The sequence below is a fragment of the Adiantum capillus-veneris genome, chromosome 11, assembly GCF_014529385.1.
Source record: "Adiantum capillus-veneris isolate H3 chromosome 11, ASM1452938v2, whole genome shotgun sequence".
Taxonomy (NCBI): Eukaryota; Viridiplantae; Streptophyta; class Polypodiopsida; order Polypodiales; family Pteridaceae; genus Adiantum; species Adiantum capillus-veneris.
The window spans coordinates 89,698,853-89,717,325 of NC_140941.1; the positions used below are offsets into that span (position 1 = coordinate 89,698,853).

Consider the following 18,473-nt stretch of genomic DNA (forward strand, 5'->3'; position numbering starts at 1 on the left):
TGAGATTCGTTCTTCTTCACTTGATTCTTTCGTGGAAAAAAGGATGTCTCTACATAAGCTTGATCCCTCCGAAATAGCTGAGCCTTTGGGTGAGAAAATCAGAGCTATAGAGCTTTGTATAGGTGGGTCTAAGAAGCGCATGGTTATGTGCACTGAGAGACATAGAAGTGCACCAAGGGTGCCAAAGGCCAGAGTAGATAGGAGGCTACAATGCCTTGAAGTTTGATTGTGTATGTTTGATCCCACAATCAATAGCAAGGCATGTACTACCTTGTTGCTGCATATGAAGCCTCTTGATTGACTAGTAATTTGGAATTTGTATCACATCTAATACGGTTCTAACTTTGGTCTCATAGGTCACCGGCCTTATGCAAGTAGAGGGTGTGCTTATCATAAAGAAGACATGGGTTGCTTGGTTAGTGCTTTACCCAAACAAACAAAGCACTGAACACAATCATTCTTTAATGTATGCTTATTGAGGACATTCATGTATGAGTGTTCAGGTTCGGGCAAGTATGAAGCAATTGCATATACGTCGAAGTAAAATTACCAAGTATGGGACTACTTGGAGTGCCATGCTTGGAGCCATGTACATGGATACGTCTATTGATTTATGCCATTGGTATTGTGCTTATTTGAGACTCTCCAGAGGGTAGCCACATGATAGTGGGCTCTCCAGCAACCTTGGCAAAACCAAGGTGATGGTATTGAATACTACAACATAGTGGTTCAGGAGATCAACACTTATTTTCTACCATGCATTAGGGAGTGGAAATATTGGGGCCTAGGTTGGACTATCATAGTAGATCACGGCGCACATGATGGATGGATATCCATGAAGAGATCACTTGTATCCATGATCTATCTCTAGGTTGATCTCAACAAAAGCCTCAATGTCAATGAGATTATCAGAACTAAGACGAGTGCACCACAGGCTCTTGCTAGATGAACGTGTTTCATTCATAGCACATGGAAACACCCACACGATATATATGCTCGACTAGCACTAAACTCATCACGACAATGGGCCAGATACTTCATGTTGGTTTGCACAGATATTGTCGTGGTTAAAGCTAAATGGATTTAGTATGGAAAAGCTATCTCCATTTTACTATTCCTTGGATGCACCATCCCTCACCCTCACACATTCAAAGATTAGCAGGATTATAAAACATGATCTCACTCATCTTGATAGTAGGAGGACTTGGTTGTCTTCGTCACATGGGTTGGTGAGAGGTGCTAGGGGGGTGGGTAGGGACGAGAAATGGAGAGGGGGTGGATAAGGGTGAGGAGGGAGGGCTAGGGGGTGGGTAGGGGTGAGCAATGGAGAGGGGGTGGGTAAGGGTGAGGATAGAGAGGGGGTGGGTATGGGCGAGGGATGGAGAGACTAGGGGTGGGTAGGAGCGAGGATTGAGAGGTGGGTAGGGGCAAGTGGATTGGGGTAGGGACGATTGGAGAAGGGGGGTGGTGTGTAGGACAAGGGGAAGGAGTGAGGAGGTGGATAGATAGGCTAGATAGGGTTGAACAGGGTGGGCAGGAGCTGAAAGTGTGGAAACACATGCCATGTCCATTAAGCGGCACACTGAAGTATTCCAACATTGCAACTGGAAGCTTGCAATCCACTAGGAGATAACCATTCAGTGAGACAATTGTAGCTACACCAGCAACAGGTCTTCGATTAATTGACAAAATTCTATGGTCGCCTGAAAGCTTCGATTGGCCACATCCACAACTTTGCATCGTCAGCAATGGTCAATCCCTCATCTCAACAGCCAAAAGAATGAGTTGGAGGTTGTCACAGTTGACCAAGTTGAATTTATTTATTGGGTATAGAGAGGGCACGATTGAATATGTTTTGGTAGATGAAGAGGATACTGCTTTTTGGAGTATACAAACATCAAGAGGTGGTCGTTGATCAATATTGAATTCTGCATATGCTTCTTGTAGACATCCTTGGGGAAGCGCATCGAAGGGTACCTCATCAGACACATAGGTGAGCTTTGTTTTGGTCAGATAGTCCGACAAAAAGGAGGTCGAGGATTGGACAAACTCTTGGAAAGGAGATTTCTTTCCTAATCTATGGTTTATAGGCTCACTAAGCCCATAGGCTTCACAGTAGAAGCAATTGAGTCAACAGATGTCGTGACCTCAGCACTTAGTTCTGGTTACTTAGCACACTGGGCCTGGCTATTGTAAGGGCAGTGAGAGATGGGGTTTCCCTGGAAATTGGATAGAAACCACATAACAAGGCGCAGACTTTGTAGCTTCCAACCACTCAAGCAAGTCCTCCTCTAGTCCGTCAGGTGAGGAAGGTTGTTCCAGGTTGGGGTTGCATTCCACTGACAAAGAAATATGATGCACTAATGTATCCATATCGCCTTTTAAGTCGAATGGGTTTCATTGGGGAGCCAAGAGTATGTATCCACATTGCGTCGTTTTTCCCAGTCATATAGTGCGTCAGTGTGCCGCGACCATGGTTTGCGGATTAGAAAAGCAAAATTGCCCTCAACCCGAGGAAGAGGAACCACGATAAAATCCAAGCTAAGGGTGAGGTCCTTCACCTGCAGAGGCACCTTGTCTACTATGCCCAATGGGTAACAACTCTCTGGTCGGCCAAAGTCATTAGGAATGGAGCAAGCCGAGTAGGCTGGAGACCCAGTGCTAGCATAGGGAACTTAGGCATCAATTTGATGTGAGATCCATCATCCACGATTACACCTCAGAATTGGCGGCTTACAATAGACACAGTGAGACGAGCAACGGGATAGGAGATCATGTAGCCCTCGGAGGGTTGCACTGGGAGGTGCTTGCCATTGGATCTTGCATTGGGGAACTTAGATTGAATTAATGTAAGGGTGTCACTTCGAAGATTTGCAACCACCAGCTGAAGCATGTCGTAGAGTGAGTCTTGTTGAAGACGGTAAAGTCGGCTTCGAGTAGAAAATGTCGCCATGGAGTAAGAGAATGGATAACTGCCAACAATTGTTTCTCATAAATCTGTGCAACCTGTTTAGGACATGAAAACATCCTGCTCTCGTAACCCAAACATTCAAACTTCATGAACATTCTTCAAATCGGGCCAATCACAAATGGTCTCAACTTTGGCTGAGTCCATCTTTACAGCTTCCGTTGAGACGATGTGTCCCAAAAAGTGTATCTCTCACAAGAAAAACTCGCTCTTTTTCGTATTTACAACCAATTTATGTTAGCACAGTGTTTGGAAAAATTGTACAGATGGTGTCTGTGCTCTGCCTCACTCTTGGAGAAGACGATGATGTCGTCAAAGGAAGTGCCTAGAAATGATCGGTACTCTTTCAAAATCCAACATGCAATTGAATGTAGCCGGAGCATTCGTAAGGCCAAATGGCATTACCAAATATTCATACAAACCAAAAGTCGTCCTGAAATCTGTCTTGTAGACGTCTCTAGGAGCTCTGATACCACTGTAACAGGCTTGGACACTCCAAACGAGAAATCAATAGCAACACACGAACAAAAACTTCAAAATCACTGAACTTCAATAGAGAGAGGGAGAGTCGACACGGATCGGCATAGTTCGGTGCCCAGAGGTATTGGCACCAAAGTCTGGTGCCCCTTTTGGTATTTCTTTATCATTAATCATTGCAGAGTACAACTCTCGAGGGACCTCTGCTCTCAGACTCTACGGCTAGATGCTTTGGAAAGTGAGGCCCTAGGGGCTCTTATAAACCTACAAGGGATGCCCAAAAGCAAAGCCTCAAAAGCAATCAGTTCAAAAGCATCCTGGCCCAAAAGCTCACGCTCCGCAAAGGCTTGCGCAAATTACGGAATATCCGTACACATTGCCAGATCGGCAGCCAGTGCATTTTGCGGGCATCCGTACAACTTGTCATGTCAGCATGAATTGCGGAGGTCTCTGCCAAGTCAGCAACTGCACGCAATCTTTTTTTTATATTCTTTGTGTTCCCATGGGCCCCATCGGATCGGACCCCCATAAGTTGGGACAACTTGTAAATTCATTTCATCTGTCTGGGATTGTCTGGTGGACATGCCACATCATCACTTTGTGACATACCCCCCTCTTGAAAGAATTGTAATCGCCTTCGATTACGCTTGCAAAATCAATCATAAGTCATAAACGAGTTCGGTAGACATTGACTCTAAGTATTGACGCACTAGACGATACAAATCTAGCACTTGCACAAAGGCGACGGTCACTGGACATCCACATCACATTCAAATCAAATCACAGGGGCCGATGCCCTTCCAAGCGGGTATGGCATTTCCTAGGGGAAAACCGTCGGGTTACAAAGGCAGTTTAGTGAGGTGAGCGATAAGTTACCTAGAGGAGGCAACTCCAAAGGGAAGACCGAAGCAAGTCCCGCAATACCTGGGCCTCTGAACAGAGGTACTTGGTCCTTGTCACGCCCATATCAAGTTAGCGAAAAGGGTCTCTCAAAGGAATGCTCATGGCCCTAAGAGTGTAGATAACCCTACCCTCTCGTAGTCGAGAGGAAACTAGTGACAAAAGCGTCTGCTTAGGATTCTGGGTGCATAGTCCTGGTCGTTCTTCTTGTTTACTTTTCCGGTGTATGAGGAGAGCGGCCGGGAGTGCCCTACCCGACTTCTAAAACAAAACAAAACAAAAAATTGGATCTCATAAATGTCGGATTGACTATGGCTTTCATGTCCATCTCATGTGGAATCTCAAGACCAAAATGCTGCAGTCATTCCGTCTTCAAACATGCACTTAGACACGACTCACATGAGAGAGCACACGTAAATTAGAATCATTTCGGGAATTCCCACGTCGAAGTACTTCTTTCATAAAGTCATCCAACAGAATGTTGTCAGCCCAACAATATCCCTGAAATCCAAAGGAAAATCAGTGATTTTATTCCATTTGGGTAATGTGTGACAAAGGAGCGGAGTGACTCCTCTGTTGTGCAGTCTCGTCTGCCAGATTCAACCCTGCTGATCCACGGGATCTTTAGGAAAAAATCGAAGCTAGACCAAAAACCTCAAGGTAAAGTTCCAGTATCCGAGAAGTATCTGCTAAGTCCTCCTCCATTCACTTCGCATCCAATGCCGAGAGTTCTTGACTGTAGCGCGGATAATGTGTCGTGCTCTCTACAGTGGGTAGTCCTCAGTGCAATGTGCGTGACAATCTCACTCAAACAAACTGAACAGAAGGAACAATAGACGTCAACAGAGCTCGCAAAGACACAACAGCAGACCAGAACATATGACTCTACTATTTCAAAAACTGATACAGACTCTGGCGTGGCAGCACACTCAGCTCCAGCCCAGGACTCACAGGTACAATGGGGATGTCGAGGCTCAGATGTGCCGGGATGGTGAAGACGTGCTCTGTGTAAAAAACCCACTCTAGACTACTACGTACAAGATAATGCCACTGGCCCAAAACGACTACTCATATGTATCACCATAAAGAGCCACCAACGGCTCATAAATGACAGCATCTAAGTCTATCTCCCCTGAGTGGTGGTGGTGACCTGGCCACGATGTCCACTAGACGACCGTATCCTTGCCACGTGTCACTGCCCAGCCCACAGCCCAGAGAGTCCGTCCAGTGTGAACCAGACCAGACCAACCGTACTAACTGAGTGTCTTGTGAAAGTCACACTGTAGCCTGCTACAGGTTGCCCGCCACAAGACCGCTCACCGTCTCGGTGAGAGGAAATACTGAAAAAATGTGAAATAAAACCAATAGGTACTGCATGTACATCATTCTTGAAGCCGGTGCTTGGCCCACCCATGCAAGACATGATTGCAGCTGGCAAGACAAATCAACACTTGGAGGAGGAGGTTTCTTTGCTCGAACACATGTTGGTGGATTCTTATGCAGAGATGATGACAAACAATTTAAAGAAGTTCCAAGTAGAGTGTGAAGAGTTGCAACAACTCTTGGCACTTCTCGAGCTGAAAACCAATGAAGTGTAGTGTCTCTGACGGAGGCATATGAGAGGCTCTTGAAGGAGTTGCAGAGGCCAGTCGTAGTTGTTGAGGAAGAGCATGAAGGGTTCACGAAGCAGATTGAAATGCGGACTCCTTGATGAGAATTTCTGGGGAATTTGCAAAGGGAGCTTGAGGCTACTGAAGATGATCTTGTTTCTGATACCTACTCTGTGGGTTCTGAAGATGGAAGAATCAAGGTTGAAGCGCATCCCTGGCTGTTTGCCTGCTAAATAGTAATGGGAAAGCTTAAGGCTACTGAAGGCCCAATTTGGATCAGCGGGGTGGTGGAGCTGAGCGTGAATGACCAGATGATACCTCACATCCATACGTCTCTACTGTTGTTCTTCCAAGGAATGACTGCTCCAGCAAAGGCGTTTGCAGTCCTCAAAAGCTCCCTTGGGGAGGCCTTGAATACATTCTATCCATTAGCTGGGCACTACAGAGACAAGAGCTGCAATCAAGAACTTGACATTGTGCAATGACGAAGGTGTTGTCCGCCAGGAAGCGTGGGTGGACTACGACTTTGAGAGCTTTTGCCTAAGCGCTGATTTTCCCCCAGATTTGATCTACTGGTGCCTCAGATTGAGTTCTCTGCAGATGTGTCTCAAGTCGCACTTGTGCTATCCCAGATACCACATTTTCAGTGCTGCCACGTCTACCTGGGCTTCTGCTTGCATCACAAGGCAATGGACGGATACTCGCTGGACCAGCTCTTGATGCTAGGGGGGACTAGTTAGTGGCGAGGGGCTGGGTAGGGGCGAGGGAATGAGAGGGGGAGGGTAGGCGCGAGGGGAAGATGAGGGGGAGGGTAGGGGTGAGGGGGTTGGTTAGGGGCGAGAGGGCTTGGGTAGGGGCGAGGGGAAAGGGGGAGGGTAGGGGCGAGGGGAAGATGAGAGGGTGGGCAAGGAGGGTAGGGGAAGTGAGGGGGTGGGTAGGGGCGAGGGGAAGTGAGGGGGTGGGTAGGGGCTAGGGGGATTGGTTAGGGGCGAGAGGGAGTGAGGGGGTGGGTAGGGGCGAGGGTGAGCTGGGGTGGGTAGGGGCGAGAGGGAGTGAGGGGGTGGGTAGGGGCGAGAGGGGGTGGGTAGGGGGAGGGCGAGGGGGTGAGTGGGAAGGGTAGGGCGAGGGCGAGAGGGGGAAGGGGTGAGGGGGAGGGTAAGGCGAGGGGGAGAGGGGGATAGGGTAGATAGATGCAAATAATGAGCACGCAGCTACCATGAGCAATACAGCGATCATTATCTTAGAATTCATCTTGCAGGACGGGCTCTGGGAAGGGCGTTTGCTATACACAAAGGAGAGCTTTGTTCTGGTCGGAGAAGTAGACACCAAAGGTGTTTGTAGAGGAGATTTCTTATTGCTTCTATACTTCTTCATAGGCTCAGGTGGCTCATTTGGTGTAGTTACTATGGCACCATTTGAAGAGGGTGTACCTTCATGCAAAGAGTGAATAGAGACTCCATAACAAGGCATAGATTTGGTAGCCTCCAACCACTCCAGCAGATCTTCATCTGACCCTTGAGGTGTAGTAGGCTGTTCTTGTTCAGGTTTGGTTTCCATTGACAAAGAAACTTACTGCACCACGGGAAGACGAACCACAACAAAATCCAAGTTAAAAGTAAAGTCTTGTACCTGCAGAGGCACATTGTCCACTATGCCCACTGGGTAGACTGTCCGCTGGTCGGCCAATGTAACTGTGAAGGGAGCAGGGCGAGTAGGCTGTAGACCTAGAGCTAACATAGTGAACTCGGGCATCACGTTGATGCCAGATCCACCATCCATTATCACTCCTGAGAATTGTCGACCCAAAACGGACACTGTCAGGTGAGAGCTTCTAATCAGAGTGGAGCAGCGGGATTGGATATCATATAGGACTCTGATGGTCGCACTGGGAGGTGCCCGCCACTAGGACCTGCTCCAGGATAAAGTGACTGAATAACAGCAAGGGTGTCACTGCTAAAATTTGCATCTAGTCGCAGCATGTCATAGAGGGACACTTGTTGGAAGGTGCTCTTCAAGACTGACTCTGTTGTAAGCTTTTCCTGTTCTACCAGTGGTTTCTCGGGTACATTGATCTTTTGTAGATCGGAAACTGCTTCGAAGCTAGCTTCATCAATATCAGAGGGCAAAGATTTGGATTCTTTCATGGCACTGGGAAATGGCTTGTTAACAGATTCAGGTAGGGTATCCATTGGTGTGAGACTGTGTGGGGAAGTTGAACTTGCTGGAATGCTAAGACCGAGAGCGGCTCTCTGGGCCCGGGTGAGGACGCCCGATGGCTCCTCTACCAATTGCGGCGGCTTATTTTGAGGTGTAACCACGTGGGTAGAAGGGGGCGGCTGAGAAACATTGCTAATTGCTATCAAATTGAGCGTGGGAAAGGCAAACTCAGTCTGGCTTTGACTTGGTTTCGAAGCCGTAGATGCACGAATTGTAGGGCAATCCTTACTGTAGTGATCCTTCATATCAGGGCAATGATGACAGGGAGGAGACCCTTTGGGCAGAGGGCATTTGGTTTGGTAATGACCATATTCCTCGTATCTGTAGCACAAAATGGGCCGATTCACTGGACGAGTCGAAGGACGAGGTGGTCCTTGCTCCATGGAGTTGCTACAGCAGAATATGAGAGAGCTTCACTGGAGAAGGCGATCTGGAAGATGTGGAACCAGAGGGAGGAATGGGTGATGCCATATGTGGAGGTATGGGTGATGAGGTTGATGGACTTCTAACAGGTTCCAAGGGTCGTCTTCTGTTGTAGTACTTCAGAGGACTCAGGAGTGCGCTTTGACGCTCGAGTGACCGCCTTGTATGGGTCATGCAGCGACCACCAAACCAACCAAGCTTGGGGCAAGAAAACCTTGAACTGGCTGAAGATTGGTCTATACTCTACTAGACCAGGCAATGACTAGACCGGACTGGACCAGGGACGAGGAGGACTAGACCAGGTTCTAGACCAGGCAAGTGACTAGACCAGGCTGGACCAGGGACGAGGAGGACTAGACCAGGGTCGAGGAGGTCTAGACCAGAGACGAGGGAAGGTTGGACCAGGGCGAGAGATGACTAGGGTGAGAGAGGACTAGACCAATTGGACGAGGCGAGAGGAGAACAATGCAAGGCAAGGTCGGTGAAGCTAGGCAAGGCAGGCGAAGCTAGATAGACCCAACTAGCTTCAAGATTTGCACCTCACAGAGTGAGATTTAAGTTGAGGTCCCACCGTGATCGCCAAAATGAGAGCACCTATAGCGCGGATAATGTGTCGTGCTCTCTACAGTGGGTAGTCCTCAGTGCAATGTGCGTGACAATCTCACTCACTGCAATGTGTGTGACTATCTCACTCAAACAGACTGAACCAAAAGGAACAATAGACGTCAACAGAGCTCGCAAAGACACAACAGCAGACCAGAACATATGACTCGACTATCTCAAAGACTGATACAGACTCTGGCGTGGCAGCACACTCGGCTCCAATCGAGGACTCACAGGTACAATGGGGATGTCGAGGCTCAGATGTGCCGGGATGGTGAAGACGTGCTCTATGTAAAAAACCCACTCTAGACTACTACGTACAAGATAATGCCACTGGCCCAAAACAACTACTCATATGTATCACCATAAAGAGCCACCAACGGCTCATAAATGACAGCACCTAAGTCTATCTCCCCTGAGTGGTGGTGGTGCCCTGGCCACGATATGCACTAGACCACCGTATCCATGCCACGTGTCACTACCCAGCCCAGCCAAGAGAGTCCGTCCAGTGTGAACCAGACCAGACCAACCGTACTAACTGAGTGTCCTGTGAAAGTCACATTGTAGCCTGCTACATTGTCTAAGTAAGAACCGCACTTCACTTTACCTTTCACTTTCCTTTCGTGGCGAACCAGTATCTGTTCCGTAACAAGTATCACCTCTCTCTCTTCCACTTCAGGTTTCTCCTCAGCTCCTTGTCGACTGTCACCTCACCCTTGAAAGTTTTCAATAGACTCACATGAGAAGCATTGTGAATCTTCCAACTATCTGGCAACTTCAGTCCGAAGGATACATCATTTATCTTCTCTTGAATTTGAAAAGGGCCATAGTCTCGTAATCTTAGCTTTGGAAAAAGACGCTCCTTTCCCTTTCGTTGCCTTAGGCGTGCCTTCTCAAACCGTAAGAGCATCTTATCATCTTCCCTCAGCTACAAGTCGCATCGATTCTTGTCGGCTGCCTTCTTATGCCGTCCTTGAGACTTCTCAAGAGCCTCGTGCACCTTGGGAAAAGAAGTATCCAGATCTATATCATACTAATCTACTTCAAAAATCTTATCCTGGTTTTGGGGAATTCTTTGATCTACCAGTTGATTCCCTTTTTCCTTTCTTTGCTTGTGCCGTGGGACCTCTAGGTAGCTTCGGTAGGGAGAGGGGGTGGAAAGGGGCGAGGAGGGAGGGCTAGGGGGTGGGTAGCGGCGAGCAATGGAGAGGGGGTGGGAGAGTAGGGGCGAGGGGGATAGGATAGGGGGTGTGTAAGGGTGTGGGTAGGGGCGAGAGATGGAGAATGGGTGGGGCGAGGAGGGAGGGCTAGGGGGTGGGTAGGGGCGAGGGATGGAGAGACTAGGGGTGGGTAGGGCCGAGGATAGAGAGGAGGTGGGTAGGGGCGAGGGATGGAGAGACTAGGGGAGGGTAGGGGCGAGGATAGAGAGGAGGTGGGTAGGGGCAAGTGGACTAGGGTAGGGGCGATTGGAGAGAGGGGGGTGGTGGGAAGGACGAGGGGAAGGAGTGAGGGGGTGGATAGAGGGTAGGGTAGATAGGGTTGAGGGGGGTGGGTAGGGGCAAGTGGACTAGGGTAGGGTGGTAGGGGCGATTGGAGAGATGGGAGTGGTGGGAAGGAGTGAGGGGGTGGATAGAGGGTAGGCTAGATAGGGTTGAAGGGGGTGGGTAGGGGCGAGGGATGGGGAGACTAGGGGTGGGTAGGGGAGAGGATAAAGAGGAGGTGGGTAGGGGCAAGTGAACTAGGGTAGGGTGGGTAGGGATGATTAGAGAGAGGGGGGTGATGGGTAGGATGAGGGGAAGGAGTGAGGGGGTGGATAGGGTTGAAGGGGATGGGTAGGGTCTGAAGTGTGGAAACACATGCCACGTCCATCAGGCGGCACACTGAAGGAACCCATAACCTTTTCTTGGAAGTCACTTGGTCTGAAAGCTTCACAGAAGTGTTGCCGTATTGCTGCCCAAGTAGTAAAAACTGGCTCTCAGCAAGCTGATTGTATCATTTATCTGCTAAGCCATTTAAGGTTGACAGGAAGAGCACGAGGTAGGCGTTTTCTCGGTCGAGGCCACGACCCCTACAGAGGGAGACAATTATCCTAGCATGGTCTTCTTCATCGTCTGTGGAGAGTCGTTTGAAAGTTCGACCCAAGCTCTAGGCGCGTTGACACTTGAACTTGCTAGGTAGTCAAGACCCACTGGACCAGACCCAAGTGGACTAGGCTAGATTGGCTAGACCATTCCTGGTAGATAGGGGTGAAAGGGACTAGACTAGCTAGACCAAGTTGGACGAGGCGAAGATGGACTAGACTAAGTTGGACGAGGCGAGAGAGAGGAGTGTTGGGAGCTCATCAGTGGCTTGACACTTTGGTTCATCTGACGGGCCTGTTGCTTCCGCATCTTTGAGGCTTGATCCATACTCTCAGAGGACAGCTTGAGGGACTACAGGGCAGCTCCGACCGCATGCGGGAGCGCAGAGAGTCTTTCCTTTGTCTATGGCATCCTGGGCCTTTTTACACCATGGTCCAGGGTGTACTCCGACGGCACTACCGACCACCTGTGTGGCTTTTCCCTCCCCCCATTTCTTGATTTAGCCCCATTGTACATATGCTGTAACTAATAGAAGGATCTCTTTCTCGGAAGAAAAAAAAGTTGGACGAGGCGAAGATGGACTAGACTAAGCTAGACGTGGGCAAAGCTTGTCTAGACCAACTTGGACCACACAAGCAGACTAGACTAGGCGAGGGGTTGAACCAGCTAGCTCCTCAACATGCATGCTCGATGGAGTGGAGTGACACTTCAGTTGAGGTTCCGCCGGGCGTGCCAGAAATGAGAGCACTTGTAGCAGGGAAAGTGTGTTGTGCTCTCTACAGTGGGTGCTCCTCAGTGCAATATGCGTGAAACCTCACTCCAATAGAAAGAAAATAGCACACAACAATAGATCAACAACTTAAAGCACAACAACAAAGTCGAAACTCAATGGGACTCGAGAAACTCATAGAACCACACAGATTCTAGCTGGGAGCACACTTAGCTCTCCAAGCGCAGGACTCAAAGGTACAATGGGGGTGTCGAGGCTCCAATTTGCAGGGAGAATGCAGACGTGCGATGTTGGACACAAGACAGAAGACTCAAGACGCTAGACCATAGAAAGTAGATGATGTCCCAACGACCAAAACCAACTACAAATATATACAATGATAAAGAGCCACGAACGGCTAGCAAAATATCTTAGTCCATCTAAGTCTATCTTCAAGCTAATGTGGTGGTGATCTGGCCACGTGTCCACTAGAGCACCACCCGTATCATTGCCACGTGTCACTACCCACGCGCTAGTCCGTCCAGTGTGAACTCCAAACCAGCTGCAAGTAACTGCGTCTCTTGTGCAATTGACATTGTAACCCTGCTACAAAAAGCCGCCATGAGGGACGAGACTGACCTCGTCAAAGCAACATTCTTATCCTTACGTGACGTGCCACCAAGAGTGGAAAGGAAAATCAGCGAAAAGAATTTATAACTCTGTTTCTTATTCTCCTTCTCTCTCTACACATCTCTCTATCAGTGTGTGTCCTCTCTTTACCCCTTAGTTATAACTGATGATTCGCCTTATTTCCAACTAGTTTGTCTATGCCTAACTAAAAGAGCATCCCCGCATACACACTCTAAAAGAAGAGTTGACCAAGGTCATCATTGCAAGCATTGAAGAGAAGATAGAAGCCAAGAAGGATGGGAGGGATAGAGGAAAGAGGGAAGAGAGGAGTCAGGCAAAGTGCTCATGCTACCTTAGAGGAAGCAAAGAATAGGCAGGCCCGTTGCCTCAATATGCGAATGATTGCAACTGGTATTTCTAAGACGGCATCTCTACTTCAAAAGAGGAAGGTAAGGCGATATGTTGTCCCAATCAGGTTTTCGGTAGTCAGTCCGGGGATTAACTTGGCGGATATTGTTTACAGGCATTGCATTGCTTGAAGGCCATGGATTATCTCTTGTAAAGTTATGCAGTGCTTCTTTCTCCTGGGTACCCTTCCTTGTACTGATCCTTAGGTTTTGCCCCTTTGCTTGTGTATCAATGAATTGTGTTGGGCTTTTTTCACCTATTTTGTATTGAGATGCTGGCAACCACTGTTTTGTAACTGGAAATTCTCCTATTATGTGATAAAAAGGGTACAACATCCACACTAAAAGCAAATAAAATCTTCAATTTTGCAGGATCTTACCAGCATGATTTTGCCGCTTTAGTTGAAGACATCTACCCACAATATGATCTCGTGAGGAACTTTTTTGCCCAACAGCTGTGAAAATAATGTGAACTTGCAGCGCTGTTCTCTGACCAGGAATATTTATTATTTTTCTAGTACCTTGTAACAGACAATATCAAAGATTATTCCAAGGTGCAAACTAAGTTGTATGATGTTTATGATCGACCACAGCAGAACGTTTCTAGTTACTTTCCATCTCTTGTCAAAGTAAGAGCCTGTCATCAAGTTGTTTCAAAAGTAATTTTATGTTAGTAAGCACTGTCTTCTCGTATACTTGTCAAGGAAAACATCTTACTTACAACATCCCCTTCAGCCTCATTACTGTTTTCTTACAGATCTTGGACTACACATGGCTTGCAAACCTTTACACATCAGTGAACATGTCTTTCAACCTAGGATACCCACTGCCAGAACAGAACTTTACTGAAGTAGCAGAGTCTTGGTCTACATCAGTGTTAGGTTGCTATTTTATCATTGGTATATTCTCTTATTTGTAGCTGGCTCTTACAGATCATATCTTTCATGCAGGCATGTTTTCGCTGCAAGATTTATCTTGTAGGAGTAGTACCACAGGACAGCAACTGAGCTGCTTCGCTGAGAAAAAAAGTGCGAATTGGAGCATTGGCGCCACAAAGACCGTGGTATGATATCAATCCATTTATCGTAGAAGGATTTCAACAGGAACCGAGACCCTAATTTGGATTCCACATCAAATTTGCCTTTCATCCTTTAGAAATTTGTCTTTAAAAAGATCTCTGTTACTCAAATGCATTTTACAGCTATCAATGGTAATGATCCTATTATAACAAGTAGAACTAGTCTGTAGAAGATTGACCATCTTGTGAGCTGGTTGAACAAAGCACGCTGTTTTCGAGCTTCAATGCCTCCCATATCTGTAGCAGCGTCCCTCCACCATGACCTATGGCTCACTTGCCAGCTTGGCTCTTAGCATGCTCAAAGTGTATGAAAACATAGAAATTCATGGGAAGAATGTGGAACCATGCGAGGGCTCACTCCTCAAAAACAGCCTGAGCGAGGAGAGAGAAATTACGCCACATCCTGAAAGGAAGGAATGAGTCGTGGCAGAGCCATAACATAATCCACTGTATCAGCGCCATGCCGATGTGAAAAGCATGTAAAACCACCTGCTGCAGGGAATCTTTGTAGGCCATTCAAAATGGCCAATCCATGTGCAGTCCCCATATCATTAAAGTATTTGCCATACTCAGTGTGCTCCTCATCCTATGATAATCTAGACATGCCCATTTCTATAATATCAAGCTCCTGCATCAACTCCTCTTAGGTATCATAGAATCTTGTGTGGTGATGGGCAGTCTCCTAGCATTGAAATCCCCCAAGATAATAATCCCGCCTTCCCTAGAAAACTCCCATATAACATCATTCAAAATAGAGAAGGGGGACTGTCCTCTAGGTGATGCATATACTGACGTACTAGGAGGGAAATAGAAAATAGCGGTGTAGAGGTATCTGCCTATCTCTGCTTTCAGTCTCACCCACATACCTAGCATGCTCATCCCTCCGAGCTATATGTATCAGAGGTTGTAACTCCTCCTTGAATAAGACTGCCACTCCTCTTGAACATCATCCTCTGTGCTTTGATCAAGTCTCGTGTCTGAAAGCTATCTCCCATCTGTAACCGCTTACATGTGGCATGGACTACCCCGGGGGCCTGATGCGTCTCAGAGTAGAAAATGATGTCCCTCCCTGTGAAACTATCCTCAAAGGCCCCTACATCAAGGCGCAAAGATCCATTACAATTCCATGTAGCCACTTTGAGTGTGGTCCCATAGGTCTCGCGCCGTCATGCTGGGCGCTTCTCCAGAATAACCACTCGTCCATCCCTTTAGAAGGCCACTTTCCCCTTTTCTCGAGCTGTTATTATCTCGGGTATAACTTCTTTCATATGAGCAAGTTGTGGGAGTGTGAGGTCATCACCAAGGAATATGCCCGTTTTCTTTAGTGTAAGAGGCTTCTTCGAGAAGTCCTTGTTTGTTTGCCCCATGGATGGGAAACGCGTGATTAGAGCTCTCTCCTTTGAAGTCTCCCCATTTCCTTGTGACTTCTTCCGTACCCTCCATGCCTTTGTATGAGTAGCCTCACTACCCATCATGCGGAGAAGTTCTTTGACTTCCCCTTCCACATCATCTTGGTCTTTTAGACCGGTTACTCGTCATGCAAAGCTCTAGTCTTCCTTCGCTGCTCTTTTTCCAAAGTCATGTTGATGATTGTAGGAGTGAGGATAGATGTGGTTTCTTTCTCTTTCCTTTTCTTAGCGACTTCTATCCATTTCTCGGCCTCATTCGTCGGAGAGAGAGAGAGAGAGAGAGAGAGAGAGAGAGAAATGAAATGAAATGTTATATTAACGTCTTCAAAAGGCCAGAGTGACCTATGAGACCAAACTGATACAAAAGTGGTGAGTCTGTTACAATGTCTGAAAAGTGTGAAAATGTGAAAATAAACGCGAAAAACTAAATACAAAGTATTAGATAAGCTTCTTAGGAGCATTCTGGGTGTCTGGCTAGAATGCTTCTAATCCTTTGTTGTAGTCTCCTCCGGTGAAGTGTGCTTCTGCATCTCGGTCGTGGTCGTCTCGATTTCCTAAGCTCAATCGCCCTTAGAGAGAGAGATGAAATGGTATATTAACGTCTTTAAAAGGCCAAAATGAACTAAGAGACCAGTTCTTTACGAATTGATGATCTGAATACAATGTCTGAGTACAAAAAAAGATATACTAAAATGAATCTAGAAGTGTTACTAGTTGGAACTGTGTGGGGTATGTGCGATCATTGATACAATGGGCATCCAATAGAAGAGAAAGATACAATGAGTCATGAATCCATCCTCATCTGTGCTTTGGATGTCGAGATAGTACTTTATTGTAGTCTCCGTCAATGCTATGATGCTCGTCTCGTTACTCGTGGGCGTCTCGATCTCCCTAGCTCCAATGCTCGATCAATCTCTCTATCTCTTGCTGTGTATGGCATAGGTGGCATGTCTTGCTTGCTGTTGGTATCCCTCTAAATCTACGAGTCTCAATCTCAAGTGGTGTGAAAATGTTTGTATCTGACTAGTGCCACACCGTAACCCATGAGATAGATGTGTATCCATATAGTTGGGTTGATAGTAAGTCATCTTCGTTCCCAACTCCTATGTCGTCTCTATCCTCGTGTCCAACTCGTTAATCTTTGGAAATGTGAACTCTGGTTGGTTTGGAATGAAAGACCTTTTAGAAAAGGGTCTTATCGAGCCGAGTACTTCACCCTATTGCTCTCCGGTGTTGTTGGTTTTAAAGAAAGACGGATCTTGGAGAATGTGCTTTGAATATAGAGCTCTCAATAAAATCACCATCAAGAATAGATTTTTGATTCTGAGGATCGATGATATTCTTGACCGATTACAAGGATGCTCTTGCTTCAGTAGGATTGATATGAAAAGCGGATATCATCAGATCTGAATCGTGTCGGGAGATGTCTAGAAGACAACTTTTCGGACGAGTTTCGGTTTATATGAATTTTTGGTGATGCCTTTTGGCCTTACCCCAATGCTCCAACTACTTTTAACTGAGTGATGGATAGGATTTTCAGAGAGTACAGATCTTTTGTTGGCACTTTCTTCGATGACATTATAGTTTTCTCCAAGGATGAGGCAGAATATAGACACCATTTGCTACTGTTCTTTCGGCATTGCGAGATCACAAGTTAGTAATCAATGCCAAGAAGAGTGAATTTTTCTTAGCGGAGATACACTTTTTGGGACACATAGTCTCAGTAGTAGCAGGAGTACAGATGGACCTGGCCAAGATTGAGACTATACGTGATTGGCCCAATTTGAAGGATGTTCATGAAGTTAGAAGCTTCTTGGGCTTATGTTCTTACTACCGGCGATTCATTAGAAAGTTTGCAGAGGTCGCTTCCCCTTTGCATATCTTGACATAGAAAGGAGTACCTTTCTCGTGGGGACCCATAGAGGTGATTGCCTTTTAGACTTTCAAAGAGAAGTTGACTACAGGACCAGTTTTGACTTTGCCGGATTTGCAGAAGTCATTTGAAGTACATTGTGATGCTTGTGGTCGTAGTCTGGGTGCGGTCTTAATGCAAGAAGGCCATGTCATTGCCTACTAGAGTGGGCAAAATGGCATTTGGACTATCATCGACAGATTTAGCAAACAAGCTCACTTTGTTCCAGTGAAGAAGATGGTCAAGCCGGATCATTTAACGAGACTGTTCATTTCACAGATTTTCAGATTACATGGCATGCTTGAGACAATAGTCTCTAACGGAGATTCCTGATTAGCAGTTCTCATCATCTTTCCACCCGCAGACAGATGGGCAATTTGAGATTGCAAATTCAGTCATACTGAATTTATTGAAGTCTTACATTTCTTCAAAAGACTCAATGGGAAAAAAATTTGCCCTTGGTGGAATTTGCCTACAATAACATGATCCACTCTTCGACGGGGAGGGCGCCATTTGAGATCATTGAAGGTGCTCCGAAGGTTCCACCCTTCCTTAGCACGGAAGATAAAATTTCTTGAAGCCGACCAGTACACGAGGGACTTGGTTACTTTAGCGAAATCTCGCGAACAACACAAGAAGGGAGCAGATCGACACCGTCGCGATTTGAAATTAAAGAAAGACGATTGGGTGCTCTTACGTTTTGAGAAGACACGCCTAAGAAAGAAAAAGGAAAGGGAGTGGCTTTTTCCAGAGCTTAGCATGAGGTACTATGGGACCATCGATGGAGTGTGTTTTGGTGGCACTAAGACGGGATGTTGCTATTATACCTCTCATAGGCAAACTTCGGTTGCATTGTCAGGGGTTTGTAGGGCACGAGGATTCCTACATCATGCCTCAGGAGGGGCATTCCAATGCCTTTCTCTGCGGGATTTTAATAATGCACCAAACCTTGCGGATAATACTACTGGCCATTCTCACATGCTTCATATGGAACGACAATCTTGGGACCAATTTATGTCGACCTGTAATGGGCTGACTCGATATCCAAA

At 46.9% G+C, this 18,473-nt stretch overlaps 1 protein-coding gene across 15 annotated transcripts in view; it reads left to right on the forward strand.

Moving 5' to 3' along the window:
- The window catches only part of LOC147447623 (uncharacterized), a 110,453-nt gene that overhangs the window by 77,384 nt on the left and 14,596 nt on the right, over positions 1-18,473 (forward strand). For all 15 annotated transcript variants that reach the window (XM_086523346.1, XM_086523347.1, XM_086523349.1 and 12 more), the window contains 4 exons: positions 13,398-13,456; positions 13,544-13,654; positions 13,783-13,906; positions 13,976-14,088. In XM_086523346.1, the coding sequence (XP_086379472.1) occupies positions 13,398-13,456; positions 13,544-13,654; positions 13,783-13,906; positions 13,976-14,088 (407 nt within the window). The remainder of the gene's footprint in view (positions 1-13,397; positions 13,457-13,543; positions 13,655-13,782; positions 13,907-13,975; positions 14,089-18,473) is intronic.